The 25724-nt window shown below is 42.1% G+C and overlaps 1 protein-coding gene and 1 long non-coding RNA gene across 3 annotated transcripts; one reads left to right on the top strand and one right to left on the bottom strand.

Annotated features, from left to right (window-relative positions):
- The first annotated feature begins 1587 nt into the window (after positions 1-1587).
- Positions 1588-16908, top strand: Stard4 (StAR related lipid transfer domain containing 4). Of its 2 annotated transcripts, none has more exons than XM_040758049.1 (6): positions 1588-1686; positions 5576-5690; positions 6514-6563; positions 10184-10310; positions 11107-11221; positions 12551-16908. In XM_040758049.1, the coding sequence occupies exons 2-6, from the start codon at positions 5586-5588 to the stop codon at positions 12778-12780; spliced, it is 627 nt and encodes a 208-aa protein (XP_040613983.1). In that variant the 5' UTR covers positions 1588-1686; positions 5576-5585; the 3' UTR covers positions 12781-16908. The 2 variants fall into 2 exon arrangements, with proteins under 2 accessions (XP_040613983.1, XP_040613982.1); XM_040758048.1 differs by lacking the exon at positions 1588-1686 and adding an exon at positions 2408-2431.
- Positions 16909-19437: 2529 nt separating this feature from the next.
- Positions 19438-24723, bottom strand: LOC106022504. Its single transcript, XR_005881739.1, has 2 exons — positions 23995-24723; positions 19438-23964 (listed from the first exon to the last, which is right to left on the bottom strand). It is a non-coding gene; the product is annotated as an uncharacterized LOC106022504 (long non-coding RNA).
- Between the last annotated feature and the right edge of the window lie 1001 nt (positions 24724-25724).

The raw sequence follows: 25724 nt of genomic DNA, 5'->3' as shown, positions 1-25724 counted from the left end.
CTCCTTCAAAGAAGAGTCAAGTCCGCTTTAACACATTTCCCATGCATCTCTGGGAGAATACGCAGGCAGAGTTGCTGAGTGGTGTCTCCTGCCTTAAATTCTAAGAATGACAGACATTTCCTATTTTCCCCAAATTGTTGTTCTTGACTGTCAAATGGCGTAAATACCCAGGGTTGGGTCTTTCGCGTCTTGTCCAGCTGTGGTACAAATTCCACCTCCGCTACTCAGTAACTAAGCGCTTCAGGACCTATGATCTGTGATCATTACTGTGCACCTATCTTGGGGCTGGAGAGGTGGCTCAGGGGTTAAGAATTTATTCATTGCTTTTGCAGAATACAGGGATCGGAGTCCCACGTAGCAGCTCAGAGTGGTCGGTCCTTAACTCCGGTCCGAGGGTATCTGACAACCTCTTCTGGCCACCTGGCCTCCATGGGCAATAAATACGTGCACCACCCGCGTAGTGCGCGGACACACACGCAGGGAAATCAACCACGCACATAGAAAAACAACAACAGCAAAGCCCTGCAAACTTCAAAAATAATTTTTAAAAAAGCCCACTTAGGGAATTGTTCGATGGCTTCAATGAGCCGGTGTAGACGCATGAGCACTAAGCAAGTGGTCTTTAGCAAGGCTCGTTTAAAACGTGAGGATGGCATTTATTTATTCTCACTGCAGGTCCGCCAAAAACTAAAATAAATAAATAAATAAATAAATAAATAAATAAATAAATAAATAAATAAATAAATAAATAACAGCCGCAGCAGGCCTTCCTGCCCTGAGTTCTCAAGCTAGGTCACCTTGCAAACAGCCTGACCTTCAGAGTCCAGACCTGGCGAGAGAATCACATCAGACGGGTTAAGTTCATGGCTACACACAACGCTCGAACGCCTCTCTCGTGAGGGCGGATGGAAACCGGACCGTGGGGTTCGGTGAACGCGGCTGCCCAACACCTCTCCTCCACTTCCAAGGGTGTTCTCTGAGCCCTCGGGAGAGAAAACACCGATGGGGGCTAAAGGCCACCTAGCACGGCGGTGGCAGCAGCCCCAGGCTAGACAGCCACGGCCGGGGCGCCGGGGCTCTGCTCACCGGGGTAGGCGTCCTGCCTGGCCTGGGCCGCCCCTCTCCCTGCCCCGGGGTCCTCACCACGCGGGCTGTGGGCCCCGTCTCCCTCCCCATCGCTCCTCCCCTCCCCGCAGCCGCGCGGCACAAACCTTCCACAATCACTCGGCCATCCCCGCCACCCTGGGCTCCGGCCCAAGCCCACGGGCAAACCCGCACCCACTCTCTCCCCCGCCCCCGGGGGGAACCCAGGCCGGCTCGGGCCAGCCCAGACCCACGCGGCATCGGTCCATCCTCGGCGGCCAATCGGGACCCCGGGCGCCGAGGCGCCAGCCAATCCCAAGCGAGCACACGTTGCTCTGGCTACCACTTCCCGGAGGTTCCCCCGCCCCGAGGGTCCGCGGGGAGGGGCGGGGCTGCGGGCGCGGCCCCACCCCCACCGCCGCTTTGCTCCACCTCCCCACCCCTGCTGCCTTCTGATTGGCTGGGGCCGGGAGGCGCCCCGCGCCCATTGGCTGCTGCGGGCAGCGCCTGGGCGGGCTGGGACAGAGCTTGGCGAAGCGCGGGGTTGCAGCGGCGGCGGCGGCGGCGGTGTCCTGCGCTTGGTGGCCGCCTTGGCATCCCCAGGTAACGGCCTGGAGGGAGGCCGGGCGGGCGGGCGGGTGCGGGTGAGACCGGAGCTGGAAGCACAGCCGCGAGCGAGCCGAGCAGGCCTCAGTGTCCTCACCCGGGCAGCGGCGACCTCAGAGCTGTGGGGAAGGTCCCCAGGGCGGGCGTGGTCCTCGGGAGGGGTGCCAGGGCCACGTCCTGTCGTGGAGCTTCCACGGGGGCACAGGGTCCCCCAGGAGACTCTCTTCCCCGCTGCTCAGTAGCTTGCCAGTCCCCGTAGTTAGTAACTCAGGGAAGTTTGCTGCTGCGGGTCGCCTCCGTGTCTGCCTAGGGGAGGGCGTTGGGGGTCTGCGGGCTCGGGAGGTGGGGAGACGGCCTCAAGTGCGTGCTCTCCAGTACGTAAAGTCTGCGGGGTCTGCGGGGCCAGCCTTTTCAGGTCGACCCGTGAACTCGGGTCAAAGGGCTTGGCTTGGAACTTCTGCTCCCTCACCTGTTTGCCTTTGGAATCCGGAACGAATAATTTGACTTTTTCCCCCACGGCAGCAGCTTTCCCTTTCTGCAGAGTAGCGGAAAGGCCGGGTGAGGCTCTTCAGGCTGTCGTGGTAATCCCACGGACGGGACCGTGTAAAACTGTCAGAAAGGACCAGCCCACATCACAGGGCGTTAACTACTTTAAAAAGTGCCCCACAACGAGGGCCAAAGAGCGTTAACGAGTTGAACCCTGGATTAGGCTCAAAGCTGAGACTACTGGAGTCTCTGGAATGTAAGCCTTGCCCGTTGTGGGGAGGGTCAAGACTGTCAGGCGAGCATTTGAAAGGGGGCCATTTATGCACACCGCAGAAGTGCGCTCTCGTGCCAGCATCAAAAAGTGCGTAGCTACCGTACTTAACTGGAGTTAGAGAAGTTAAACTGGTGGTTCAAGATAGATTGGAGATGGAGCATTTGTTGACATTTTTTTTATGTTGGAACGTATAATTTGATAGCGCCTTAGTTTGCTGTCTTGTTGAAGAAAGTGTGTGGCTTCCAGATTGACATGATGCACGTAAAAACTGTATTAGTTGAATAATGGAAGATTAAAAGTTCAGATGCTTGAAAGTCTTTAGTAAGTGTAGAAGAACAAATAGCTGTGGGGATGTTTAAAGCATTTTCTTTTCAAACTTTTGTGCATTGTGTGTGTGTGTGTGTGTACGTGCACACATGGCCAGGCTCATGCGATATGTGTGGATGTCAGAGGACAACTTTGGGGGTCATTTTTTTGGTCAAACTCAGGCACTTTTAATCACTGAGCTGTTTTGCGGGTCCTAGAATGTCTTGTGTTTAAAAGAGAGCCTATTGCTATTTCATTGAGGCATATAGTTGAGAACAACTGGAATTTTGTTAGTCAAGACTTTGTTGCTAATACATAGCACCAGGAAAATCTTCCCAAGCCCCCGTAGTTTCCCTCCAGAAATATGGACAGAGAAAACATAAGCATAAAGGTTAACTCGAAAAAGATATAAAGTGGACAATAATTAACTCTTGGCCTGATACTGACAGGATTTATGACCTTTTGTGTGAGGTTGATAGAGTTTGGTGCCTCTTATCTTTGATGCTTATTATGGTTGGAGAAATTTCTGATACAACGTCAAGGGATAAAAGATTTCGTTAGTAAGAGGAAATTCAAAGTGGTATTTAAAGCCGTTTCTGGGTTTGCCGTTGGCAGGAGGGCATTTTATCAGGGGAGAGCCATTCTAGAATATGTTTAAGAGAGGCGTTCAGACCCACACATCCAAACCCAGGCAATTCCATTATTTATTCTGGACTTCCGTGCAGGAACTAACTGCTGCGTGAAACACTTCAAGGATTAAAAGAGAACTTTTGATGTTATATTTACTTTAATCTCTGCCTCCTTCTTCAGCAACCTTAAAGAGACTATTAATCAGTTTCTAGAGTTTCATTAATTGCCACAGAGATTTAAGAGACAGAATAAGTCAAAAGCTGGGTTCTATCTATCTCCACTTTTTTTTTTTAACTGGATACTGGTGAATACTTAGTAGTAGACCCTGAGAAGCTGTTCATTCTTCATGATAATGGGGAGTCTCTGTGTTCAGAAGTTCACAGATGATTGGTGTTAATGGCAATACATATTTTATTCGTTGGGTTTCTACATCATGCTGGTCAGAAAGAGCACAGCCCTCAACAGCTCTACCTTATATTCCAAAAGATTCAACAGCTAAATGATAGCCTATAAATGAATAGTTGCAGTGTGGACTGTAAGAAAACACTTGGAGGGAGAGCTAACCCAAATTAAGCAATTACGGTCTGCTGCACATACCGTCTTATGTCGGTGAGTACCTGTGAATAATTGTTGAGGCAAGTGTGTTACAGTTCCAGACTCTCATCTTTATAGGTAGCTTGTACTGCTGACATTTCCATACCGGCTTTGTACAAAGCTAGTGTTTGAGTATGGTGATAGTGGCTTTCCATTTCATTTGATTTCTATCAGAGAATTCTGAAAAAATTAAAGTTCGTATCTTCCACCCACAGGAAGCTAGCAGGGCGCCTCTGAGTTTAAGGAATGTGACCTAATCACAATGTCCCAGTACTGGGTACATTTCTTTTTTATAAGCTGGCCAAGAATTTGCACTTGCTTATACCACACCCTTGAGTACGGTCACTGTACTGGTTGTTAAGCTGGCAGGTTCTTGAGTGGTAGACTTTTGGAATGAGCTCATCCACTTTCCATGGATAGGTGTAGTCTATACTTAGAAGTTTATATTACTTTTCTGGATCTCAAGTTTTAGGTTGAGTTTTTTCATGTATACGTTCTCATCTCTCTACTTAATTTTAGAATTTGAGGGTTCTATACTCTACATTGTGATATTTAAATATTGGCTACAGTTTTTATTTATTTCTGTATCCTTTAGTTTTTTGATTAATAGTTCTGGGCTCTGGCTGGAAGATAGAATTATTCATGAAGTTTTTCCTGGTTCTGTTTTCAGTGATTTGATGGTGTTATAATGGACAGCTTTCCTCTGTTAACCTTTTACAGGTTTGGAAAGAGCAAGGATGATGTGGGAATTATGCCAAGAATTAGTATCTTGGCATCAAAAAAGTAATAAAAGGATCTTGTATGTGGGGGGAAAATGTCAACAGTGATATTGAAAGCCACTCAGTGTTCTGGGTGAGAGGCATATTCAATGACAGAGACCTTTGCTCTGTTAGTTAGGTGAGGTGGTTAAATCAGCTTAAGACACTGCCAAGCACTATGAGGACTGCAACAAAGATAAAACAGTAACTTGCACAAGTCTTGGTAAGGACAGGAGTTTTAACAGCAGTTGGCATTGCAAGTAGTTAGACGTGCTCCAGTTTGGAACCTAGCAGTTCAGGCGGAGGAAAAACCAAGTCCAAAGATCAAAAGTCTTGACAGGCTTAGACTGAGGAATATAAAACCCTAGGAAATAGGACACTAGGCAATGAGGGATGGTGGTGTGAATAGGAATCTTTATTAACCATTAAGGGTGAATCCCAGCCCTTGGGAATCAATGTCACTTTAATAATAAACTAAGATGTGGCTGGACATATAGAGATTCTCCTTCGGAGCAAAGCTCTAAGTAGGCCTCTGAGTGTGGACTTTGGAACTTCCGGAAGAGCTGGAATACCTGAGAGCCACCTCCTCCCTCTTCTTCCATCTGCCTCTTTTTATTACTTTATAGGAGTGATTCTAATGACAAAGGTCTGCTTATTGTCCTTGGCTGTAGATTGTTGATCTCAGACTCTCAGGGAAAACTTATACCCAGCTCCTGCTCGCTCTCAGAGTACCTGGTCAGTTCACTGGGACTGGAGTGCAGGTACAGCTGTCCTCTATAGCTCCCCCAGGAGAGCTTATTCTGAATAACGATTTGATTTATCTTGGTTTCTATAACAGGAAGATCAAAATGGAAGGCCTGTCTGATATTGCCTCTTTTTCAACTAAACTTCAAAACACTCTGATCCACTATCATAGCATTGAAGAAGATAAGTGGCGAGTTGCCAAGAAAATGGTAAATATATGTAATTACTGTTTGGGTATTTAGTGTATGATCAGTGAATTGTCTGATGACTTTTAAAGTAGTAGGAAAAATATGGATGAGAAATGATGTGTTGAATGGACATGCAATGAATAATTCTACAGATGGAATGGTGGGGTGTCTTGACAAGGAAGGAACCCATTAGCACTTTACTTGTTGGACTTGAAAATTGGTTCATGGCAATGAGAGCAAAGAACAGTTTTCCCGGTCAACAAAGGAAGAGTTTAAGGAAGCATGGTCATTGAAAGTTTGTTCTCATGTCAGATGTGTCAAGAGTTTGTGAGGGGCCAGTTAGCATTTGACAGAAGCCAGCCTCTCCTCTAGGTCTGTAATTTTATATTTAAAGTCGGTTGGGAAGTGATGGAGGAAAAGATGTAGGAGCTAATTCAAGATAAAGTAATCACAATAAATGTGAAATTATTTAATTTTAAAAAGGCATGGGCAGTTTGAGGATGAAACATACAATGTTCCCAATAGAGTAGACTAAATGTGTCAGTACTAGTGTATAGCTAAGACTGGAATGAAGAAAAAACAATAGCCACTAATATAGTGCTGCCAATGAAATTTAAAGTCTTTGAATCTCTAAGCTACTGGAAAATCTTTAAGTTGTATAAGTATGGAGTGATACAGAAGAAATTCAAATACAGGTATCTTTGTGGCATAAGTAACTACTCGCTCTGAAAAATTGCTTAAGTTGTTTTTAATGCAAATTAAGTGCTCTAACCTTACAGAATTGATTTTGCGTATAAGATTCCACCTATGTGATTATCACCATATAATGTTTATATTTTTCTAGAAAGATGTAACAGTTTGGAGAAAACCCTCAGAAGAGTTTAGTGGGTATCTGTAAGTAAATTCTCAGTTTTATAACTCACACATTATATCACATGATCACAGTAGAATTTAGCTTTTATTTTTATGGGTTTTAAACTTTCTGAGAAACAAATTGATCATATAAATTCAAAGCCTTAAAATGGCCACATTGCATTGGCCATCAATAATAGCAGTAGGCAAATAAAAATCTGAATTTCATAGCATGGCATACATGACCCTTCTAACAGTGTACATTGCTAAGTGTTACAGGACTTTTTTAAATGCCTGGAGACAGGGTGGCCTTGAACTCACTGTGTAGGTCAGTCCTCATGCTCACGTGGTGCTTTGTGCTTCCGTTTCCTGAGTGTATAAATTCCTACACCCAGCTAGCATCCTATTGCAATACTCACATTGAAGATCCCATCAGTAAGATAATAGTGATTTAGATATTTGATGTTTCATCATGGCATTATTATGAATGTTAAGAACTAGGCATCTTGATAGTAAGTTATGAAAATATCTGTACTTGGTAGAATGTTGGTAGACTTTAATTGTGTTTTAAAAGATTATTTAATGATATAAAAATGCTCGTAATTTGTGACTAAGACAGAATTCATCTCTAAATAGTAGTATATGAATAACTATTCTTCTCCCTTTTATTCTGATAGTTGAACATGAAGTATGCCTATAGTCAAGAAAAGCATACTGGTTTTTTTAAAAAGTTAGAATAGACAGTTGCCATATGGGAGTGAAGTAAAATGTTCAAATCCTTAGGGCTCAGCCCTTTTTAAAAATGAAGCTGCTGGCCAGGTGTTGGTGGCACACGCCTTTCATCCCAGCACTCAGGAGGCAGAGGCAGGCGGATCTCTGTGAGTTCGAGGCCAGCCTGGTCTACAAGAGCTGTTTCAGGACAGGCTCCAAAGCAATACAGAGAAACCCTGTCTGGAAAAAAAAAAAGGCTGCTGGTCCCACTTAGTCTATTTCCAGAAAGATGAGTGGTACAGTATTGCTGACATGGATGGCGCAGTGAAGTTGGATCAGCATTGTAGGCCGTCTGTCTGGGAATTAGTCCTTTAGGTCAGCCCTTTCAGCTGGGATTGAAAGGCACAGAAAGTGCTAAGAGAGCTCTGTGCTACTGAGACTTAATAGATGTTTCTTGAGAAACGAAGGGCTAATTCATATTCCAGGTAAAAGAGTTGTCTCTGCTCCTTAAATGTGGATGAAAAATGTATCTAGGGAAGAAGCCGCACCTCCACAGCTGGCAGGTCCAGCTTGGGGGTGAGGGGACATGCTTCTGAAGGGGGCCTCACTCAGTACAAAGGAGCGCAGCATTGCCTGCCCTCTGCCAACCCCCATGCTTCCTCTCGGGGTCCTCCCAAGGTTTTGTGTTAGGGGAATAACATTGAGAAAGGCGGGAGTGATTCAGTGAGAACTTAAGAAAGGAGCTTCTTGGCGTCCCTCTGAGTTGCATACAAGTTTGTGACAGTATGCAGCTTTCTAGGGAAAGACCTGTCACCATTCTCAGATTGATGGCAATCTAAGGGGTGAATAAAATGCTGTCTTGTTAGTGTTCACTCGATAGCAGTGATGCTGAGTGTATCTGTTCCCCTTCCAGATTATCTTAGCATGTGCTTTGCCCAGCTTCTTTCTGTTGGGTTATCAGTTCATTAATTTTAAAGGAATTGTGTACGTATGTATGTATATATGTACATATATATATCATCTTTTCTAATAACTTTTATCCCATTTATATGTATTATATACATCTCTTCCATGACTAAAAAGTTCTTAAAACCAGTGTAGTCATGTATGGGCGTTACGGGTGTAGTTTTTGACATTACAAGGAGACAGAGCCTCACTGCGAACGCCCAGATCCTCTTTCCTCCCCTTCCATAGTGTTCCTTGAGCCTTAGGTATAGGAGTTGTTTTGTAGATGTATCCCTAAACATGAGCGCAACAAGGACAGCGACATGCCAAACTGGATCGGGAGAAGCCAGGAGGCGTCAGGTCTGCCCAAAGAACTACAGCAACGAAGGACTGCTGAGAGCGGGGACGCCGTCTGTAGTTCCCCAGATAGTCAGCCTGGAAACACACACACAATACTGTGCAGACTGAGCATGCTCCGTCTGTAGTTCTCCAGATAGTCAGCCTGGAAACACACACACAGTACCGTGCAGACTGAGCATGCTCCGTCTGTAGTTCTCCAGATAGTCAGCCCGGAAGCACACACACAGTACCGTGCAGACTGAGCATGCTCCGTCTGTAGTTCTCCAGTACCAATAGTCAGCCCGGAAACACACACACACACACACACACACACACACACACACACACACAGAGTACCGTGCAGACTGAGCATGTTGTATTTAGGAGACACACGCGCGCACGCGCGCGCACACACACACACACACGCACACGCACAACTATTAATGAATTTGAAAGGGCAGTGGGGTGTATATGGGAGAGTATGGAGGGGAAAGGGAAAAGGAAAAATGAGTCAGGCAACAACATACATGCACTAGTGTTTGAGAATTGAGAATACTAAGGAGAGGACAGTATTCATGGAAGTTTGGGACATCACTGTGTTTATGGTGATGTAGTATAGCTTTAACAACTTTAAGAACTAATTAGCTTGAGGACAAAGGACATATTTTGATAAAATAATTGGTAGAAATTTTTTTAATTAGACAAGTTGTTAGGATATCTTTCCTTTATAAAAACTTCGTTAAGTGAGAAATACATGGCCCCCCTCCCAAGAAGGGGAAAGGAGCAAGATCTCCTGAGTAAATTGGGAGCATGGTGGGAGGGAGGGAGGGAGGGAGGGAGGGAGGGAGGGAGGGAGGGAGGGAGGGAGAATGGGAAGGGGGAGGAGAACATGAGGGGATCAGGAAGGTTCAGTTGAGGGAAGGACAGAGAAGGAAAGAGACCTTGATAGAGGGAGCCATTGTGGGGTTAACGCGAAACCTGGCACTAGGGAAATCCCCAGAATCCACAAGGATGACACCAACCAAGAATCTAAGCAATAGTGGAGAGGCTATCTTAAGTTCCCTTCCCCTATAATGAGATTGATGACTACCTCAAATGCCATCCTAGAGCCTTCATCCAGTAGGTGATGGAAGCAGAAGCAGAATCTGGTTGTAGAGAGGGAGGAGTGATGAGCAAAGGGGTCAAGACCATGCTGGGGAAACCCACAGAGACAGCTGACCTGAGCAAGTGGGAGCTCACTGACTCCAGACTGACAGCTGGGGAGCCTGCATAAGACAGAACCAGGCCCCCTGAACTTGGGTGTCAGTTGGGCGTGGGCAGTCTATGCTGCTGCTGGCAGTGGAGCCAGTATTTATCCCTAGTGCGTGAACTGCCTTTTTGGAGGCCATTCCCTATGGAAGGATACCTTGCTCAGCTTAGATACAGCGGGAAGTGCCTCAGTCCTGCCCCATGGAGACAGACTTAGATGATTCCCCATGGGAGGCCTCACCCTCTCTGAGGAGTGGGATGGGGAGACGGTGGGGGGATGGGAGGACAGGAGGGAGAGGGAACTGGGACCAGAATGTAAAATAAGATTGTTTTAAATTTAAAAAGTTTTTCTCTTATTTTCAATGTTAATTCTGCACTGAAATTTTTCATTTTCCTTTGTTTCTTTTATTGTTCTCCAGCTACAAAGCCCAAGGTGTTATGGATGATGTTGTCAATAGTGTAATAGACCACATACGCCCAGGACCGTGGCGCTTGGATTGGGACCGGTTAATGACATCACTGGATATTTTGGAGCACTTTGAAGAGGTATCTGTTTAGGAAAATTACTACAGAGGCTGTGTGTGTGTGTGTGTGTGTGTGTGTGTGTGTGTGTGTGTGTGAGAGAGAGAGAGAGAGAGAGAGACAGAGAGAGAGAGACAGACAGACAGAGACAGGGACAGAGAGACAGACAGACAGAGACACCACACGTCATTGGTGAGTATCCACATTTGTTCCACATTTGTATATGATACATTTATTGCATTAATATCCTTGCTAATAGTAGTCATGGCAAAGACCCTGCAGGAGATTCTTGTGCTGCCTTTCAAAAGCTCGTTTCTCCTTTTATTTTATTTATGTCTTTATTAAGGGTCTAAAATCTCAAAGACAGAAAAACACCATCCCTGTATTTAGGTTTCTAGATTAAATGTAGATTTTCCAGCTATATTCAATTAAAATCAAAGGCCAGAGCTAAAAAAAAAAAAAACATTGCCTTAAGTACCAGACAATTATCTAGTCAAAGGGCCTTCTTGTTAGCTGTTTTTACTTGGCTACATTAATTGAATTAGCCTTCTCTAATTACAGATTTAGATACCGATTATATCTCTGTATTTTCATATATCATCATGTTTTTATAGTATCATTGACATTTAGAAAAGAGATTATCCATTTTGAAACCACTGTAGGATTACTATTCTTATATCAAAACATTTTGAACGAGTGTCAGTTCTTACTAGAGATTGCTCTTGGTAGATGACTCTACGTGTCTGAGATGACACCAATCATATGCCGATGACTCTACGTGTCTGAGATGACACCAATCATCTGCCTGTTTTCTTTCTAGAATTGCTGTGTGATGCGTTACACCACTGCTGGTCAACTGTTGAATATTATTTCCCCAAGAGAGTTTGTTGATTTCTCCTATACTGTGGGCTATCAAGAAGGACTTTTATCCTGTGGTAATAACCTAAAATTCTTGTTCTTTCTTTAAGTCTACTCCAGATATTTAAGTTTTTACCCGAGTCCTTTCATATAAGGTATATTTTTAATCTTCAGTTATTGCTATTTTTTTAAATGCTAAACTCTAGGGAATGGATGGCAAACTAAATAGCATAAATTTATGACAACATATATTAATTGAGAATATATGTTATTGCATATTACCACATTTTTTTCATTTTGTTATTAATTGAATTTGTTCTTTGGCAGTTTCACCCATGGACATAATGCATGCTGACTACTCTTCCTCTCCCTGTTACGACCTTGTCTACCCAGATTTTTCTTATGTGTCCCTTTCTCACACTTATGTCTCCTCATTTTGTTTGGAGCCTGGTGGGCTCAGCAGTCTGCACACAGCTGAAATGGCCCTTTCCCAGCATCTGTCAGGGTTCAGCAGGGATAGGCAGCATCCCATGAGCCTCTTCCTTCAGGGGCTGACAGGGCCGTGAAGATGACTGGAGTTGTGAGTTCAAGACTGCAGCAGTTGTATTGAGCTTAGAGGATGGCATTTTGCAGCCCTTCACTATTTGTTCTGCCTGTAGCAAGCCCCTCCCCCTACTAGAATGTTCCGTGGGTCTTTCTAGTATAAATGTCTTGTTTAAGGATGAGTCCTCAACCATTTCTGATAACTTGTTATTCACAGCTACAAAATGTCCTCTACTTCATGCATAACATAAATAGATAACGTGACTGATTCTGAGAAAGGGATCCAATAATTGACATTTCAGTCTAAGCGTCTCAAAACAGTTTCTTGGTATACATGTATGCACATGTGTATGGTAGACTTGAGATATATATACTGTTTTTTTAATTAAAAATGCTGCCACTGGAAGCCTCCTATTTTTAAAATGTGTAGGTAAATTAATACTTTGATATATGTAGTATAAACTTGACTTGTAAGTTGCTATCTACTTGTTTATTTTACTAGTGAATACTAAAGTTGGGAATAGTCATGCCTACAAGGAATAGTTATGGCACCATACATTTTGTTCCTGTCACTTTGAGGCCTGGCTGCTGCAACTAAGATTCCTAGTTTCCAAGGAGTTACCAAGATGATATTACATCATCTATTCTGAAGGGATTCAATTTTCCCCATTATCTGTCAACCCTGCACCAGAATTCTCTTTGGTAGTTACCATTCTCATTTTGCTGTGGTCCCTCCTGGGGGTTGGTTTTCATTAGTATGGCTAAGAATTTAAGCAAGGAAACTGATAATATTTTTAAAATTGTAGTTTTAGACAAATACCAGTTATTACTATTAATGATATTATTTTAAAACTGTCTTGTAGGAGTAAGTCTTGACTGGAGTGAAACGAGACCAGAATTTGTTCGTGGCTATAACCATCCCTGTGGCTGGTTTTGTGTTCCACTTAAAGACAATCCAAGCCAGAGTCTCTTAACAGGCTACATTCAGACAGATCTGCGTGGCATGATCCCTCAGTCTGCAGTAGATACAGCAATGGCAAGCACTTTAACCAACTTCTATGGTGATTTGCGAAAAGCCTTACGAAAGGCTTAATGTGTTCAGCTCCTAGTGCTGAGGTTTGCTGAGCCTCTTCTTGCCCTCAGCTGCATGACCTGCAAGCGTCAGCAGCCCCGTCTGCTGCACAGCCTGGAGAAACGCTGGAGGTGTTTTGGGTTCCATAGTACAATCTCATTTTATATTAAAAGTAAGTAGCTGTGTAAATAGGGCATTTAAATTTTCCTAAGCTTTTGTTTGCACCCTGTTTTGTTGTGGAATTGTGTCTAGGAATGGGGAGGGTGAAACTCCAAGATTGAGACTCGGACCCTTTAGTGTGGTCTATTCACAAAGTGAAGTAGCAGCTTGGGAGGAAGTCTTTGACTGCTTGGAAATTACAAGGTGTGTAAGCACAATACTACTCACATTATTTTGGAGCTTTTTGAACATTTTGTAAAAATTTTATGGTTCTTAATGTAAATGTTGTGCTTTATTCTTGTTATGTTATGTGAGTTTGCCAATAGCTTGAACAAAAGGAAAAATTCCTCCATAGTCTGTAAAGATCAAGTCCATTGTTTGTTGACTTGTACTATTTTATGTATTAGAAAGACCACAAGCAACAAGAGAGTAGTCATTCTTGTAACCATAGGCACAGTTCAATACAGTTTAAATTGGTATCTAGGTAATGTTCTACAAAGCCTATAAAAACATACCTGTGTCTTTATGCGCCATTTATTCTGGGAGTGACTAAAAACAGCCAGATATACATTGATGACATCACACTGAGCAGTAGCTGGCATAGGAAACAGCTGATGGTACCCCATCACCATCAGAAGGTCATTGCTAAAAAGTAAAGTTCATTGACTGCTCTACACATACTCCATTTAAAAAAAAATCACTGAACTTGCAACATTGGTCTGGAGCTATAACAAATGAGTCCTTAGATTCAGTGGGATTTTTGGATGTCCTGGTATGACTAGAATGAACTATTCATGGGGCTGTCTTAAGGGAACATTCCTTTATGACTGTGACTTTCCAGATCATTCTTTGACTTTTGAACATCTACCTGGTTTACTTCTAGAGTAGAAATCTGTGGTGATTTCATTTCCACACGTAGCTTTGTATCTGTGTTTCTGTGAGCCGTCTCGTTGTTTAGTGTCCGTTCCTTCTGTGTTGCTATTTCTACTCCTCTGCTGGGCATGTGTTTCGCTTCCCTTTTCCTGGTTGGTTGTTTTGTTGTTTGGTTGATGGGTTTGCTTTTTCCTTTTGACTAATATGGAGTAAAGTGAACTCTGGAAAAAAATCTCAGGCAGGCAAGTCGCAAAAAGGCCCACCAAAGTGTATGATGGCTCAGGTGCATGGGGAACGGCTCAGGTGCATGGGGAACGGCTCAGGTGCATGGGGAACGGCTCAGGTGCATGGTTTGGGTCTGTTTTGCAGTAGTTTGTTTCTCTAAGTGTAAATTCAAGTCTTCTCATTCTTTTTGACAGTCAGAAGTGAAGTTGGTTTTACTCTTTTTAAAAAATTTTTCTTGCCGGGTGTTGGTGGCACACGCCTTCAATCCTAGCACTGGGGAGGCAAAGGCAGGTGGATCTCTGAGTTCGAGGCCAGTCTGGTCTACAGAGGGAGTTCCAGGACAGCCTCCATAACAATACAGAGAAACCCTGTCTCGAAAACCAAAAAAAAAAATCTTTCTTGTATCTGATGGTGAAAATATTTATGGAGCAAAAGGTGGCAGCATCAGCGTTCTGGGTTTTTGATTGAAGTAATGCTTTCAAGACCAACCAGAAGCAGTTCCCCCAGAGGCCTGTCTGTGTTCTAAGTTCATCACCTCTAAGATCCTTGTCTGAACTGATTGTAACTTTTCAACTGTTGGATTTCTTTGCAACTTTTCTCTTCTGCAATAGGGAAAGAAAAGGCAGTTGATAATGTCCAGGGAAAGCTGTTAATTGTTAGTTGCTAACTCTGTCTCCTGTAACTTCATCTGTTTTACTGGTGTAGAGTAGGAGGTCGCATATACCCATCTCTCATACATATATCATCTCTCACATGTCATCTCTCTCTCACATGTCATCTCTCACATGTCATCTCTCATATATCCCATCAGCACAGTCCAGTTTTGGAGCATTTCTGCCACCACAAGATTCCTTTTTGTCTGTGTCTGCTGTGTATACTCATTTAACCAGAGTATCCCAGTTGCCAGTACAGGAAGGGGATGAGAAAGGTGACATTAGAACTTGTTTGGTTTTGTTTTTAAGAGTAGAGAGGGGTGTGTGTGTGTGTGTGTGAATTTAAACTCAGGAACATTTATATGTTTAATGTGTTTATCTCAAGTATTGTAATATAAAAATGCTGTAAAAGGAAGATGACACTAGCATATAGTTAGGTCTGCTTCTGTAGCTGTGCTATCACAGAAAAATAATGCAAGCCATATATGTAACTTAAAATATCCTAGCAGAGGCTGGAGAGGTGTCAGTAGTTAAAGAGTACCCGCTGCTCTTGCAGAAGACCTGATTCGGTTTCCAGCACCCACATGGAGGCTCACAACTGTCCAAACTCCAGTTCTGGGGGATCTGGTGCCATCCGGCCTCTGCAGGCACGAGGCATGCACACAGTGCATAAACATACATGCAGAGAAGACACTCATATGCAGAAAAAATTCACAGCTGAAATTAATTTTAGCAGTGTTTTCTAAGTCACTGTGTCTAATATATTTCAATATGTAACTGATGTTAAAAATAAGCTGTTGAGATACCTTATGGGTTCTGTTAATTCTTTGAAGTAGTATGTTTATTTACTGCTGTAGACTAGCCATACTTGAAGCATTCATTAGTCACATGAGGCCTGTAGCTATTGTAATGAACAATTCTACAGTATGTGTATCATTTGTCTTGGCATAAGATGAAGTGGGCAATTCATGAATTGCTTTCTTAAACAGAAGTATTCATAGCCTAGTACTTCCAGGGCTTCCTGAATAAGACATAAGTAGTTTAGAAATATAAATAAATTATTTATTCCCAGTAAATTAAAAATTATTGCCTCAAAATTATTTTTGTTAAAAGTAACTTTTGATAAGATATTGAAGGACATGAAAAAGTATCACCTACCACATTACTGTAGTTGTTTCCTGTAGCTTATAGCTTGTTAAGGAAATGTGTGTGTTGGAAATTCTTGCCATAATATTACCTTCATGTAAGTGAAATTTTGGTAGAAAATACCAATATTTGTTGAAAATTCTTCATTATTCTTCAATGATTAAAGCAATACTCAACAAAAGATAATGGATTGCAGTGTTCTCAGTTCTTCCCATAAACCACTGGAGTATTACATGTAAACGTTGGGGTCTCTTTCCTGGTCCGTGCTCACAGTGGGCGTGCTTGAAGTTGGGGGTTCCCAGGTGTAAAACTGTTCCCCTTAGCAGATTGTTTTCCCCTTCATCTTCCTTTCTTTTCTACGTGAAGATCGCTTGACTAATACTGGATTAAATGAACAACCTGTGGTAGAAAATGCACCCAAGGTTCTGGAGAAGAGGAGAAAACACTGTATGCAGTCTCTGCCCCTCGTTGTCTCTGGAACCGTTAGGTCTAAGAGTTCCCTTTGGTGTCGATCACAGCTTTCTTACGTTTACAAGAGCAAAGTAGCGTCTTCAGGATCAGATGCTAATTTTTTTAATTAAATGGATGTTGTGACTTTCTGAACCCAACAGAGAAGGTAACAGAACCAGGGAAGCTAATGGAGATCTGGATTTAATGAAGACTTCTTTAAAACATCCATGGTCACTTTTCCAGCCTCTTTCGCCTTCCTCTGTTTCTTTTATTGTGAAACCGGGGACTAAACTACGCTTCAGCTCCTGCGTGCTCTCACTGGGCTTCTGGAAGTATGGGTGGTGAGGTCTGAGCCTAGAAGAACATGAGCTTCACTCTAAAGCACTGGACTGGACTTACATTCCCCATCCTTGTGTTCCCAGAGGTTTTAGACATACTGCAATGTATTAAAACTCATCTTTTAACAGTCCAACAAATGATGCATTATTTTCCGACCATTTTTAGGAAGTTTATCATCTTGTGAATCTGTGTGTGCATGTGTGTTTGTGTGTGTGTGTGTGTGATTAGAATAAAGAACTATGATATAAAGTGTATATTTTTAAATTACAGTGGAGTATATCTCAATAAAGATTTCTTGACTCTTGTTACTGGCCACTGATCTTGTTTGTGTAACTTACTTTAACCTCAAGTACTGACCAAACGCTTATGTATCTGAATTTAAAGAATGTTATTTAACTATTTGGACTGTTCAAAAACAAAAATGTAAACCTGGAAAGTAAAATTAACACACACTAGTCTGCCAATGTTTCATAATATTCGCGAGAATACTGCTAAATATTTATCTGAAATCTCCACCCTTATATTGCTATAATAACAAACCCGAGGAAATTGCTGATTAAAGAGAAGAGGTTTATTTTGGCAAACAGGTCTGAAAGTTCTAGTCTAGCATCCAGTAGTCTAGCCTTGGGCCTCTGGTAATGGCAGCATACTAGAGGGGTAGCATGTGATGGAAAAAAACAAAACCAAGACCCTGCTTACCTCCTGATCCAAAAAATAGAGAGAGGGAAAAGACCAGAGAGTCCCATGTTCCCCAGTGACCTGTGTGCCTCCCATTAGATAGCACCCCAGGACCAGTTTTAAGTGCAAGGGCCTTTGTGGAAGCATGCGGCATCTAAATGGTTGCAGCTCTTATGTGGCTTGTACAAATGGGTACCTGCCTTTATTACAGTAACAAGGCCAGATGGGCACATTCAAATAATTGTTCCACGTTGGCTAAGTGGAGTGGACACTTGAATTTTGCAGCTGGAAGTAGTTACTAGGATATCTATAATCTAGGTTATATGAAAAGCCCCTAAGGGTGGCGTAGTATGTAATAGAAAAGGGAGGGTTTCACATACAGGGACTTTCTCCACCCAAATATCTGGTTTATGTTACCTATTCCAACTAACGACCTTAGCAGGTCATTCGTGGTTTATCTAATGTGTCCTGTCATGTATGGGCAGTAAGAAGGCAGCCTAGACCAGATGTCAAACCTCCAGGCACTTTTGTTATTGGACTGGCCATTTCCTCCAGAAATGCTTGAAAAACGTTTTTTTCATGATCCACCCAGTTTATGATATGTTGTTATTGCAGTTGGAATGGATCTAGACATCTGGATATAAGTAATCATATTTTCAGCTGAAGAATTGAAGAACAATGTTTTTGCTGTTGTCTTGATCTTCCTTTTAAGAAATAACAGACTATTCCTAGGAATTGATTACAGATGCATTCAGGTTGGGAAGGCAAAGCCCATGGCGCTGTCTGTCTGTCTTCCCCATCCCCCAGTGAAAGCTGCAAAGTGCCTGGGAGCAAGAGTAAGGATATCCAACCTCTTGGAGAGTGTGCCTGTGGTGACTTTAGATAACCAGCCACAGGTTGAGCTTTGCAAGGTATATGTGAGGTTTCTCTGGATGCCCCAGAGGTAAAGGATGGCCCCCTAACACAGTAATGAAAACATTCTCTTGCTGGGCTAAAACATTTTGGAGCCCCTTCTAATGACAGAGGCTCGATGGCTATCATTTCCGTAGGTCGAGAGGTGAGGGAACTTTCCCTCAGGTTAGTTAGCGGCTGATATTACATGGCATCTGCCAGTACTATTCTATTTGCATTATTGTCTTGCTGTTGCTCTGAGCAAAAATGTCCACATTTATACATGGGCTTTTATCACCAAGAGATGACACAGAACTATTAAAAAGAATGCACTACAAATGTATCCCAGGAGAGCATGGATCTATGCTCATGTGTTACCAGCTGTGTGGATGTGTGAACTCTTGAGATCTAAATTAATATCGAGGAAGCAGGTGTACCAAAATGTTTTTTCATTAATATTTTCTCCTAGAGCATTATAATCCTATTTATGTTTTGCTTTGGTGAAATCTCTTAAGTATAGGGCAACAGACTTTATTAAAGGAAATCTAGAGGTTGCAAAACCACAGTGAAGTATAAAAATAATGTATGAATATCAAGTCGTCTTGTAACACATTGGTTTACTGAGGGAGTTCTTGTTTTACTCTAGTATTTCCCTACATTCCCTCAACTGAGAAGTCTTTGTTTAGGATGTTGGAGGAATCTTGGATGGAATTGTGGTGAACATAAAAAAACATGCATAATGATTGATACAGCAAGTTCTGAAAATTTGTAAGTAAAAATCAACACTAGAGAAAAAGACAATGGCTTTTGGAAAGTGTTATAGTAATTTTCTGCCTTTCTGTATTTTCATATCTTTATAAGGAAAAGTCAGTTTTAATATGTGTTGATGCAGTAATGTCCAGAAGATATTTTAGTGGTGAGAATTGGGCTGAACAGTGGCAGCAGCAATGCTGTCCCCTTCTTGGTCACTGTGAACTTCTCAGGTAGTTAACTTCCAAGGTGTGTTAACTCGCTTTAAGTAAAATGGACTTACTGGATGAAGTAATTACTAATGTGCCTTTCTAGCCTTATGAATTTCACAGTCTTAACTCTTTAGACAGTGAATATCCCAGTATGCAAGTATTAAAAGTACTATATAAGCAAAGTACAATTTTACCCAAAAGAATGGTGATTCGGCTGTGCATTTCAGTCCTAAGGAAAATGAATGTCCCTGGTATGCCTTGATTGGTGGTAGCTGTTCAAATCACAGAATGCAAAGTTTGGGTGGGCTCTTAGATGATTTATTATCACATTGCACATGCAGATTCCTTTACAGATTGGCCAGCTGCAGGGCACCGGCTAGCTTCTTTTGGCATGCTCTGACAATCTGGGTGAACTTAGAGTTACATCGGTCCTCACTAAAGTCAGGCTCTACAGTTAGCCTAGCAGCATTGACTTTGCTCATGTCGCATAGTCTTTCTTCAAGTTCTTGGCCAACACCCCTACTGTCACCAAATGGACATATTTAATCATTGACTTGGGTTGTCCAACCTGCATCCAAGAAAAATCCAGTGAGCCATCAAATATCTTAGACTTTTGGCAGTTGAGAGAGAGCCAATGGCTGTCCTGGTCTCCTCATAGGAAGTGTGAACTCTGGTCAGTCACGCACATTGAAGAATACAGTACCTCAACCATTAGCAAATGGACATGGTTTTGTTGATTGCAAGCATTTTATGTATTTACATTTGTAGCCAAACCAGGCTTAACATGCTTACCTAAAAATATTATAATCGTGTCTTTGTATTAAGGAATCAATAGCACCATTTTGACACATTAATGTTCACAGCTTCTTTTAGTACTTTTTATTAGAAAGTGTAAAAGCCAACCATAATCTTAGCTGTGTAAATTAACGTATTTATACTTTCTTCTCCATTTCATCATACACACTCACATTTTGGGTTAATGACTTGTGATCTAGACTACAGGAAACCTGTTTTATTGCATATGATGCTATTCTGTACTCATCCATGCTGCCATTGAGGTTGCTTATGTACCTTTAGTCCAAAAAACTCTCAACAACCCAGCAATGCAAATTTCACATCTGAGAAGTCTCAAAAAGACATCCCAGATGATGCCGTCTACGCCTGGAAACCCCTCACGGCAAGTCTCCCTTTCTCAGTGTCCACTAACATGTTTTCTCTGTCCTAATAGTATCTTTACTTCTTAGCACCTGGATGATAGTCTTTGTCTCCGTCTCTCATCCTGGAGTAATGCAGCCATCCACTATCCACAGACATTACCAGAAATAGACAAAGATACTCAAGTCAGAGAAGTCACACTGTAATTCTAATTAGTAATCCATATTTTAAAAATCCAAATGTCTTAAAGATGAATGGAAAGTAGTGCCTCCGAGATATAGTAGATTCTTTAGATTTTTTATATTGTATAATTATAACCTTACATACACTGAACAAAAGAGAGTGAGGAATGTAAGAACCTGGCAGGACCAGCTTGAGGTTTGAAGATTAGCTGTGTGCATCCAAACACATGTGTTCACAATGCTGGGTGACTTCATGCTGCTTAGGTGTGTACTAGGAGACTAGCCAGGTAGCAGGGGCAGGAGAAGAGCTTCCCCTTCAGCTGTCCAGAGCAGAGAGCAGCAAGGAGCTTGGTTTAGATATAAGACTACTGCCCGCTCCACGATACCATGTGTATCTCAGCCTTGTGTTTCTCTACCCCGGCGCTGCCGCTCCTTGATCAGGCAAGTCCCCTTCCTCCCTAATTGCAGATTGTCTAACCGTTCAAGATCCGCATTGCACATTCTTGGCACAAGAGACCATTTTCCTCTCTCCCACCGTGAAGTGCTTACTGTCTGCATGTATTCAGTACAGGCTGTATGTGTGATTACTTGTCTTTTCTCTCCAAAAGAGACATCTTAGCTACCCAAAGAGTATCACTGGGCTAAATTCATTTTCCATTCATATTTTGCAAGCAATGGCTTGTCAGAAAAGATTTACTGTGGGAAAAGGGTTCCTGGAACGGGCTGTTTCTTGGAAGCTTTTGCTACTAGTGAATCATGTCCTTCAAGTTTGCTTTCCACGAAGGCCAAATATCCTCTAAGCCATGCTGTTTAATTTCTAGAAAGAAAAGTAGCTATTGTAAGGTTTTAAGTCTATTCAAACTTGGAGCCATCTGGAAGACAGGCAGATAAGAATGTTCAATCCGAATGTGTGTCACCTTCTCCCTCTCATTCCAGCAATTTGTCTCCAGCCCATGCTAAGCACCAGGGCTCAGAGGGTGACTCATGTCTTTTGTTCCCACATTCTGTAATGTCCCAGTGGCTGTATCTTCTTACTGATGGCTCCATCAGTTTAAAGAGACTCTTCCATCCCATCATACAGAAACTGCAGATCTTCCTAATGACAGGCTGATAATTGCTTCCTCCTTACAGTCTCATCTGTGACCTTTGCAGTTACAAATGTTGAAAGTCAGGCTGAAACAAGCCACAAATGCTTAGATTCCCCTGAATAACTGAGTTACTTGGTTCCCTTAAGGCAGATGCTTTGGGATGGGTAATTTTTCTGGGTAGAAATGGACTAGAGGGCTCTTCTTGGTCTCCTAGATTTGCTAGGAAAGTAAAGTATGAACTAGAGGTGCTTTTCACATGGAACCCACCACACTCAGAGAAGCATGGACATAGGAAAGTCGTTTTTAAAAGTGAAGTTGCCCGTGTAAGTGTTCGCCCAAACTGTTGATGAGCAAGTGATTGTCATAGAATAATACACTATCTCCTAAATGTTAATGAAAATCCAATAGAAACTACTTCATCGTATCATGAGAAATTCAAAACCTGAGGGTGCACATTCTGTAGCTTGCTAAGCAACAGGGCTCCAGTTTGACTTAAATATGAGTGAACATTATTTGGTTTTTTTGTTAGTTTGTTTAATTCACATGTGTTTTTTTTAAGTTTCTAAAATATGTCCAAACAACTGGAAATCTTAACTTCTACTTTTAACTCATCACACTAATTTTCTTTTTCGGGAAATGGTATAATTTTTCATTTTTTGTTCACATGGAAATTTTAATTTTACCTCTTGCACAACTGTTGTGAGACCATTTGCAATATGAAACAAAGCTCACCTAACCTCTAAATAGCAAATAAGAGAAATAGCCCTAACTAAGGCAAAAATCCTACAGCTTTGGAACATGGATCCCTAAAGGTCATCACAAAGTGTGAGGGGCAATGAAAATGAGCATTTTTTTTCTTATAAAGGACCATATAGACATTTTAGGTGATGTAAATTGTATGGTCTCTATTGAAAATATCCAGTGCAGCTCCAGTAGCCTGCAAAGAGATAAAAAACAAACAACCCCATGAATGAATCTGACCATCACAATGTCGGTTTGAGTTGTGTCTAAATTAAGATTTGCTTTCTAATCTGTAGTTTGCCTGAGTCCTGAAATATTTTCCTTGGAGGTTTAAATTTGGTTCCCTGAAGAGCCGTGTGGAAGTAGTTTAGCTTTACATGCTTTAGTTAGCTCCAGGCATCAAGCTGACACATCCCGAGTAATACGAAGGGGTCTCAATTAGAGATGGCCTTGATCAGACGGACCTTTGGGCATTTCCTCGGTTACTATGGGAGGGCCCCGCTCACCATGGACAGCACTGTCTGTAGGTCGGGGTGGCCGGCTGTCTAACAGCTGAGCAGATGGGCGCAGCAAGCCGGTGAAGTGTCCTCCATGCTCTCTGCTCCACATTCTGCCCCCAGGTTCCTACCATGGCTTTCCTCGATGACGGACTGTAACCTCCCAGATGAAATAAACTCATCGTGCTGCTTTTGATCATCTCATAGTTGGTGTTTATCACGTTAAATAGACTATAGGTATACATGTGTATGTGTTGTGTATTGAAATGCATACATGTATCTCGCATGACCAGAGATAAAAATGACTGGAGTCCAAACTGGTAAGAATATTAACTTAGAACATCAGCCCGATAGCCCATTTTGTTTGTAACTTGCATTCACTGGATTTGTCTGTGTTCAAGTCACCGTTCCCACTCACCAAACTCATGAGATACTTAAAAATTTTAAGGGGAACAGCAGTATCTGTTGGACATAGAATGACAGATGACTTTCGTGTCATTTCGACCAAAGAATTTAAAATTTAGGAGGCATTAGAACACCCTCTTGGTTTATAGATGATCATAAAAATATTACTAAAGCTAAGAATGTAATGACCAGAAAAGTAATCAGTCATGAATATGATATTTAGTAACCTATACAAATTATATATTAGTTACACTGATAAACATTTAGTTGCACATGCATACAAAACAGGTCAAGTTAAAAGGAGGCACCTATGAGATAATTTTCAAATTAGGGTCATACTTGTGTCCCTTACAAAATATATTATTATTCATGTTTCAAAGATATGATGAAGAAACACATCGAGAAGGTTTTTTTTTTATCATCCATAACCATCAGAATTTGGAAACAGCTTCAGGAAATTGTTTTCAAAAAAGAGAAGCCTAATGTATTTGAGTATCTTGAAATAATATTTTAGATGGAAAATAAAGATTATTCAGTCTAACTGAAGATTAAATATTTTCATTTTCAACAGTGACTCAAAGCAAAGATCAGATTGGCTATAAATATTCTGTATCTGTAGGCCAGTCTTCAGACTATACTGAAAACAATTATGGACAATGTGATTTTGTATTAGAATTGCTCATTAGTACTTTAAACTATGGAGCAACGAAAGCCTGTTTCTCTAGGTCACCTGGAATGTTCCTGCCAGAACTTTAGAGAACCTCCCATTTCCAATGTGAAGCTGAGAGAACCTCCCATTTCCAATGTGAAGCTGAGAGAACCTCCCATTTCCAATGTGAAGCTGAGAGAACCTCCCATTTCCAATGTGAAGCTGAGAGAACCTCCCATTTCCAATGTGAAGCTGAGAGAGCCTCCCATTTCCAATGTGAAGCTGAGAGAACCTCCCATTTCCAATGTGAAGCTGAGAGAGCCTCCCATTTCCAATGTGAAGCTGATGTCAGGACAGATACAACAAGACAGGCCTTCTGACAAGTGGGGGTGATAAGGCAATGCAAAGACATATGATTGACAGGACCCCATCTTCCTATCACTGGTCAAGAGCAGTACCGTATTAAAGAGACCGCTCTCAGTCCTTCGGTGGGTGGGGGACTTTCTGAGTCTAACTGGGTCGGATGCTGGGCATCTTCTTTGAAGCTGATTCCTGCAAAAGTGAGGCTGCTTTCATGGCAAGGTTTTGACCTCGCCCTAAGTGGAATCCTAGGCCAGGTGCTCGGGAACAGATGGAGTCAAGCCTTTCCGAATGCATCCACCATCCATCCATGAAAACTCACAGCCGACCGTAACTTGCTTGTTACTCCTTTCCAAGGTAAGTGTAACATGATTGGACTGGGTCTGCACTGACCTCAGGTGATAGTCACAGAGTAATAATGACAGAAGTGAGTCCTCACGCAGAAAGATTGACCCTGCTTGTCATTGCAGTGCTGGGTGTCCGTGTTCCCACCCCACTTCCTCTCCCCCCCACCCTCCTCCCTCTGCCCTCTGTCCCTCCTCTATCTCACCTTCACTGTGAAGGAACAGTTTTATAAGAAAGTAAAGTGACAACATTTTTAAGTAGAAAATTTTGTACATTTCCATCATGAGGCTATGAACACCAAAGTGTAAAAAAAAAATTATACTTTCATGTTAAAAGCAAACAAACCAGTGCAGACACAATCTAATCTTTGGCAGGGTTCAACCAGTAAGTGCCGAAATGTCAGCAGTGACCCTGATCAGTCACGGATCAGTGATAAACATTAAGGAAGTTGGAATATGACCTAATGGACAGTGATTACGAAGATATCACAGATCTCATTACATAAATACATGTCTGGAAACTCTGTGCTGTCTCAAAGCTAGACAACCAGACTGGGCACTCTGCAATGATAAGTAGATTACAGGATGGCATTATAATTATGCAGTTGGCGATGCTGTGTATGAGCCGAGTGCTAATTCACTTTAATGACCTCTTTTAAAATTATTTTATTTGGCTTTCTACGAACAATCCTTTTCTGGAATTTCTTTTCTTTATCCAATCTGAAATGCACCCAACTACTCCTGTACAGTAGACGCTGAATCATGAAACAAAATGGTTCTCGGAGATTTAACCTTGAGGGAGCCCAGGGTAAGCAACCTTGCATATGATACTGGAAATAGCCAAGAGAAAAATGCTGAAATTCTACACTACAAAACGTCAAAACCATATGCAATTGAGGTCCTCTTAAAAGAGGAGCCGCTTCTTTCTTTGTAAATCTGCCACTAAAAATGACTATAGGATATTGATAAGTATTCTAAAATCAGTATGTAAAAAATCCCAAAAGTTTTTAAAAAGTCTGTGTAGTGGCAGCGTTAATCGGGCCCTTCTACAAAAACCCCACAAGTATCAGATGTGATCATATTCCCATTTTATGGGTATCTGTCATGTCACCACCACCAAAACATGCCCACCATGACAGTGTATTTTCAGGAGGCTTCTATAAAGATT

This window comes from Mesocricetus auratus, unplaced genomic scaffold, assembly GCF_017639785.1.
Source record: "Mesocricetus auratus isolate SY011 unplaced genomic scaffold, BCM_Maur_2.0 Super-Scaffold_100015, whole genome shotgun sequence".
Lineage (NCBI taxonomy): Eukaryota > Metazoa > Chordata > Mammalia > Rodentia > Cricetidae > Mesocricetus > Mesocricetus auratus.
This window is presented reverse-complemented; position numbering and strand designations above follow the sequence as displayed.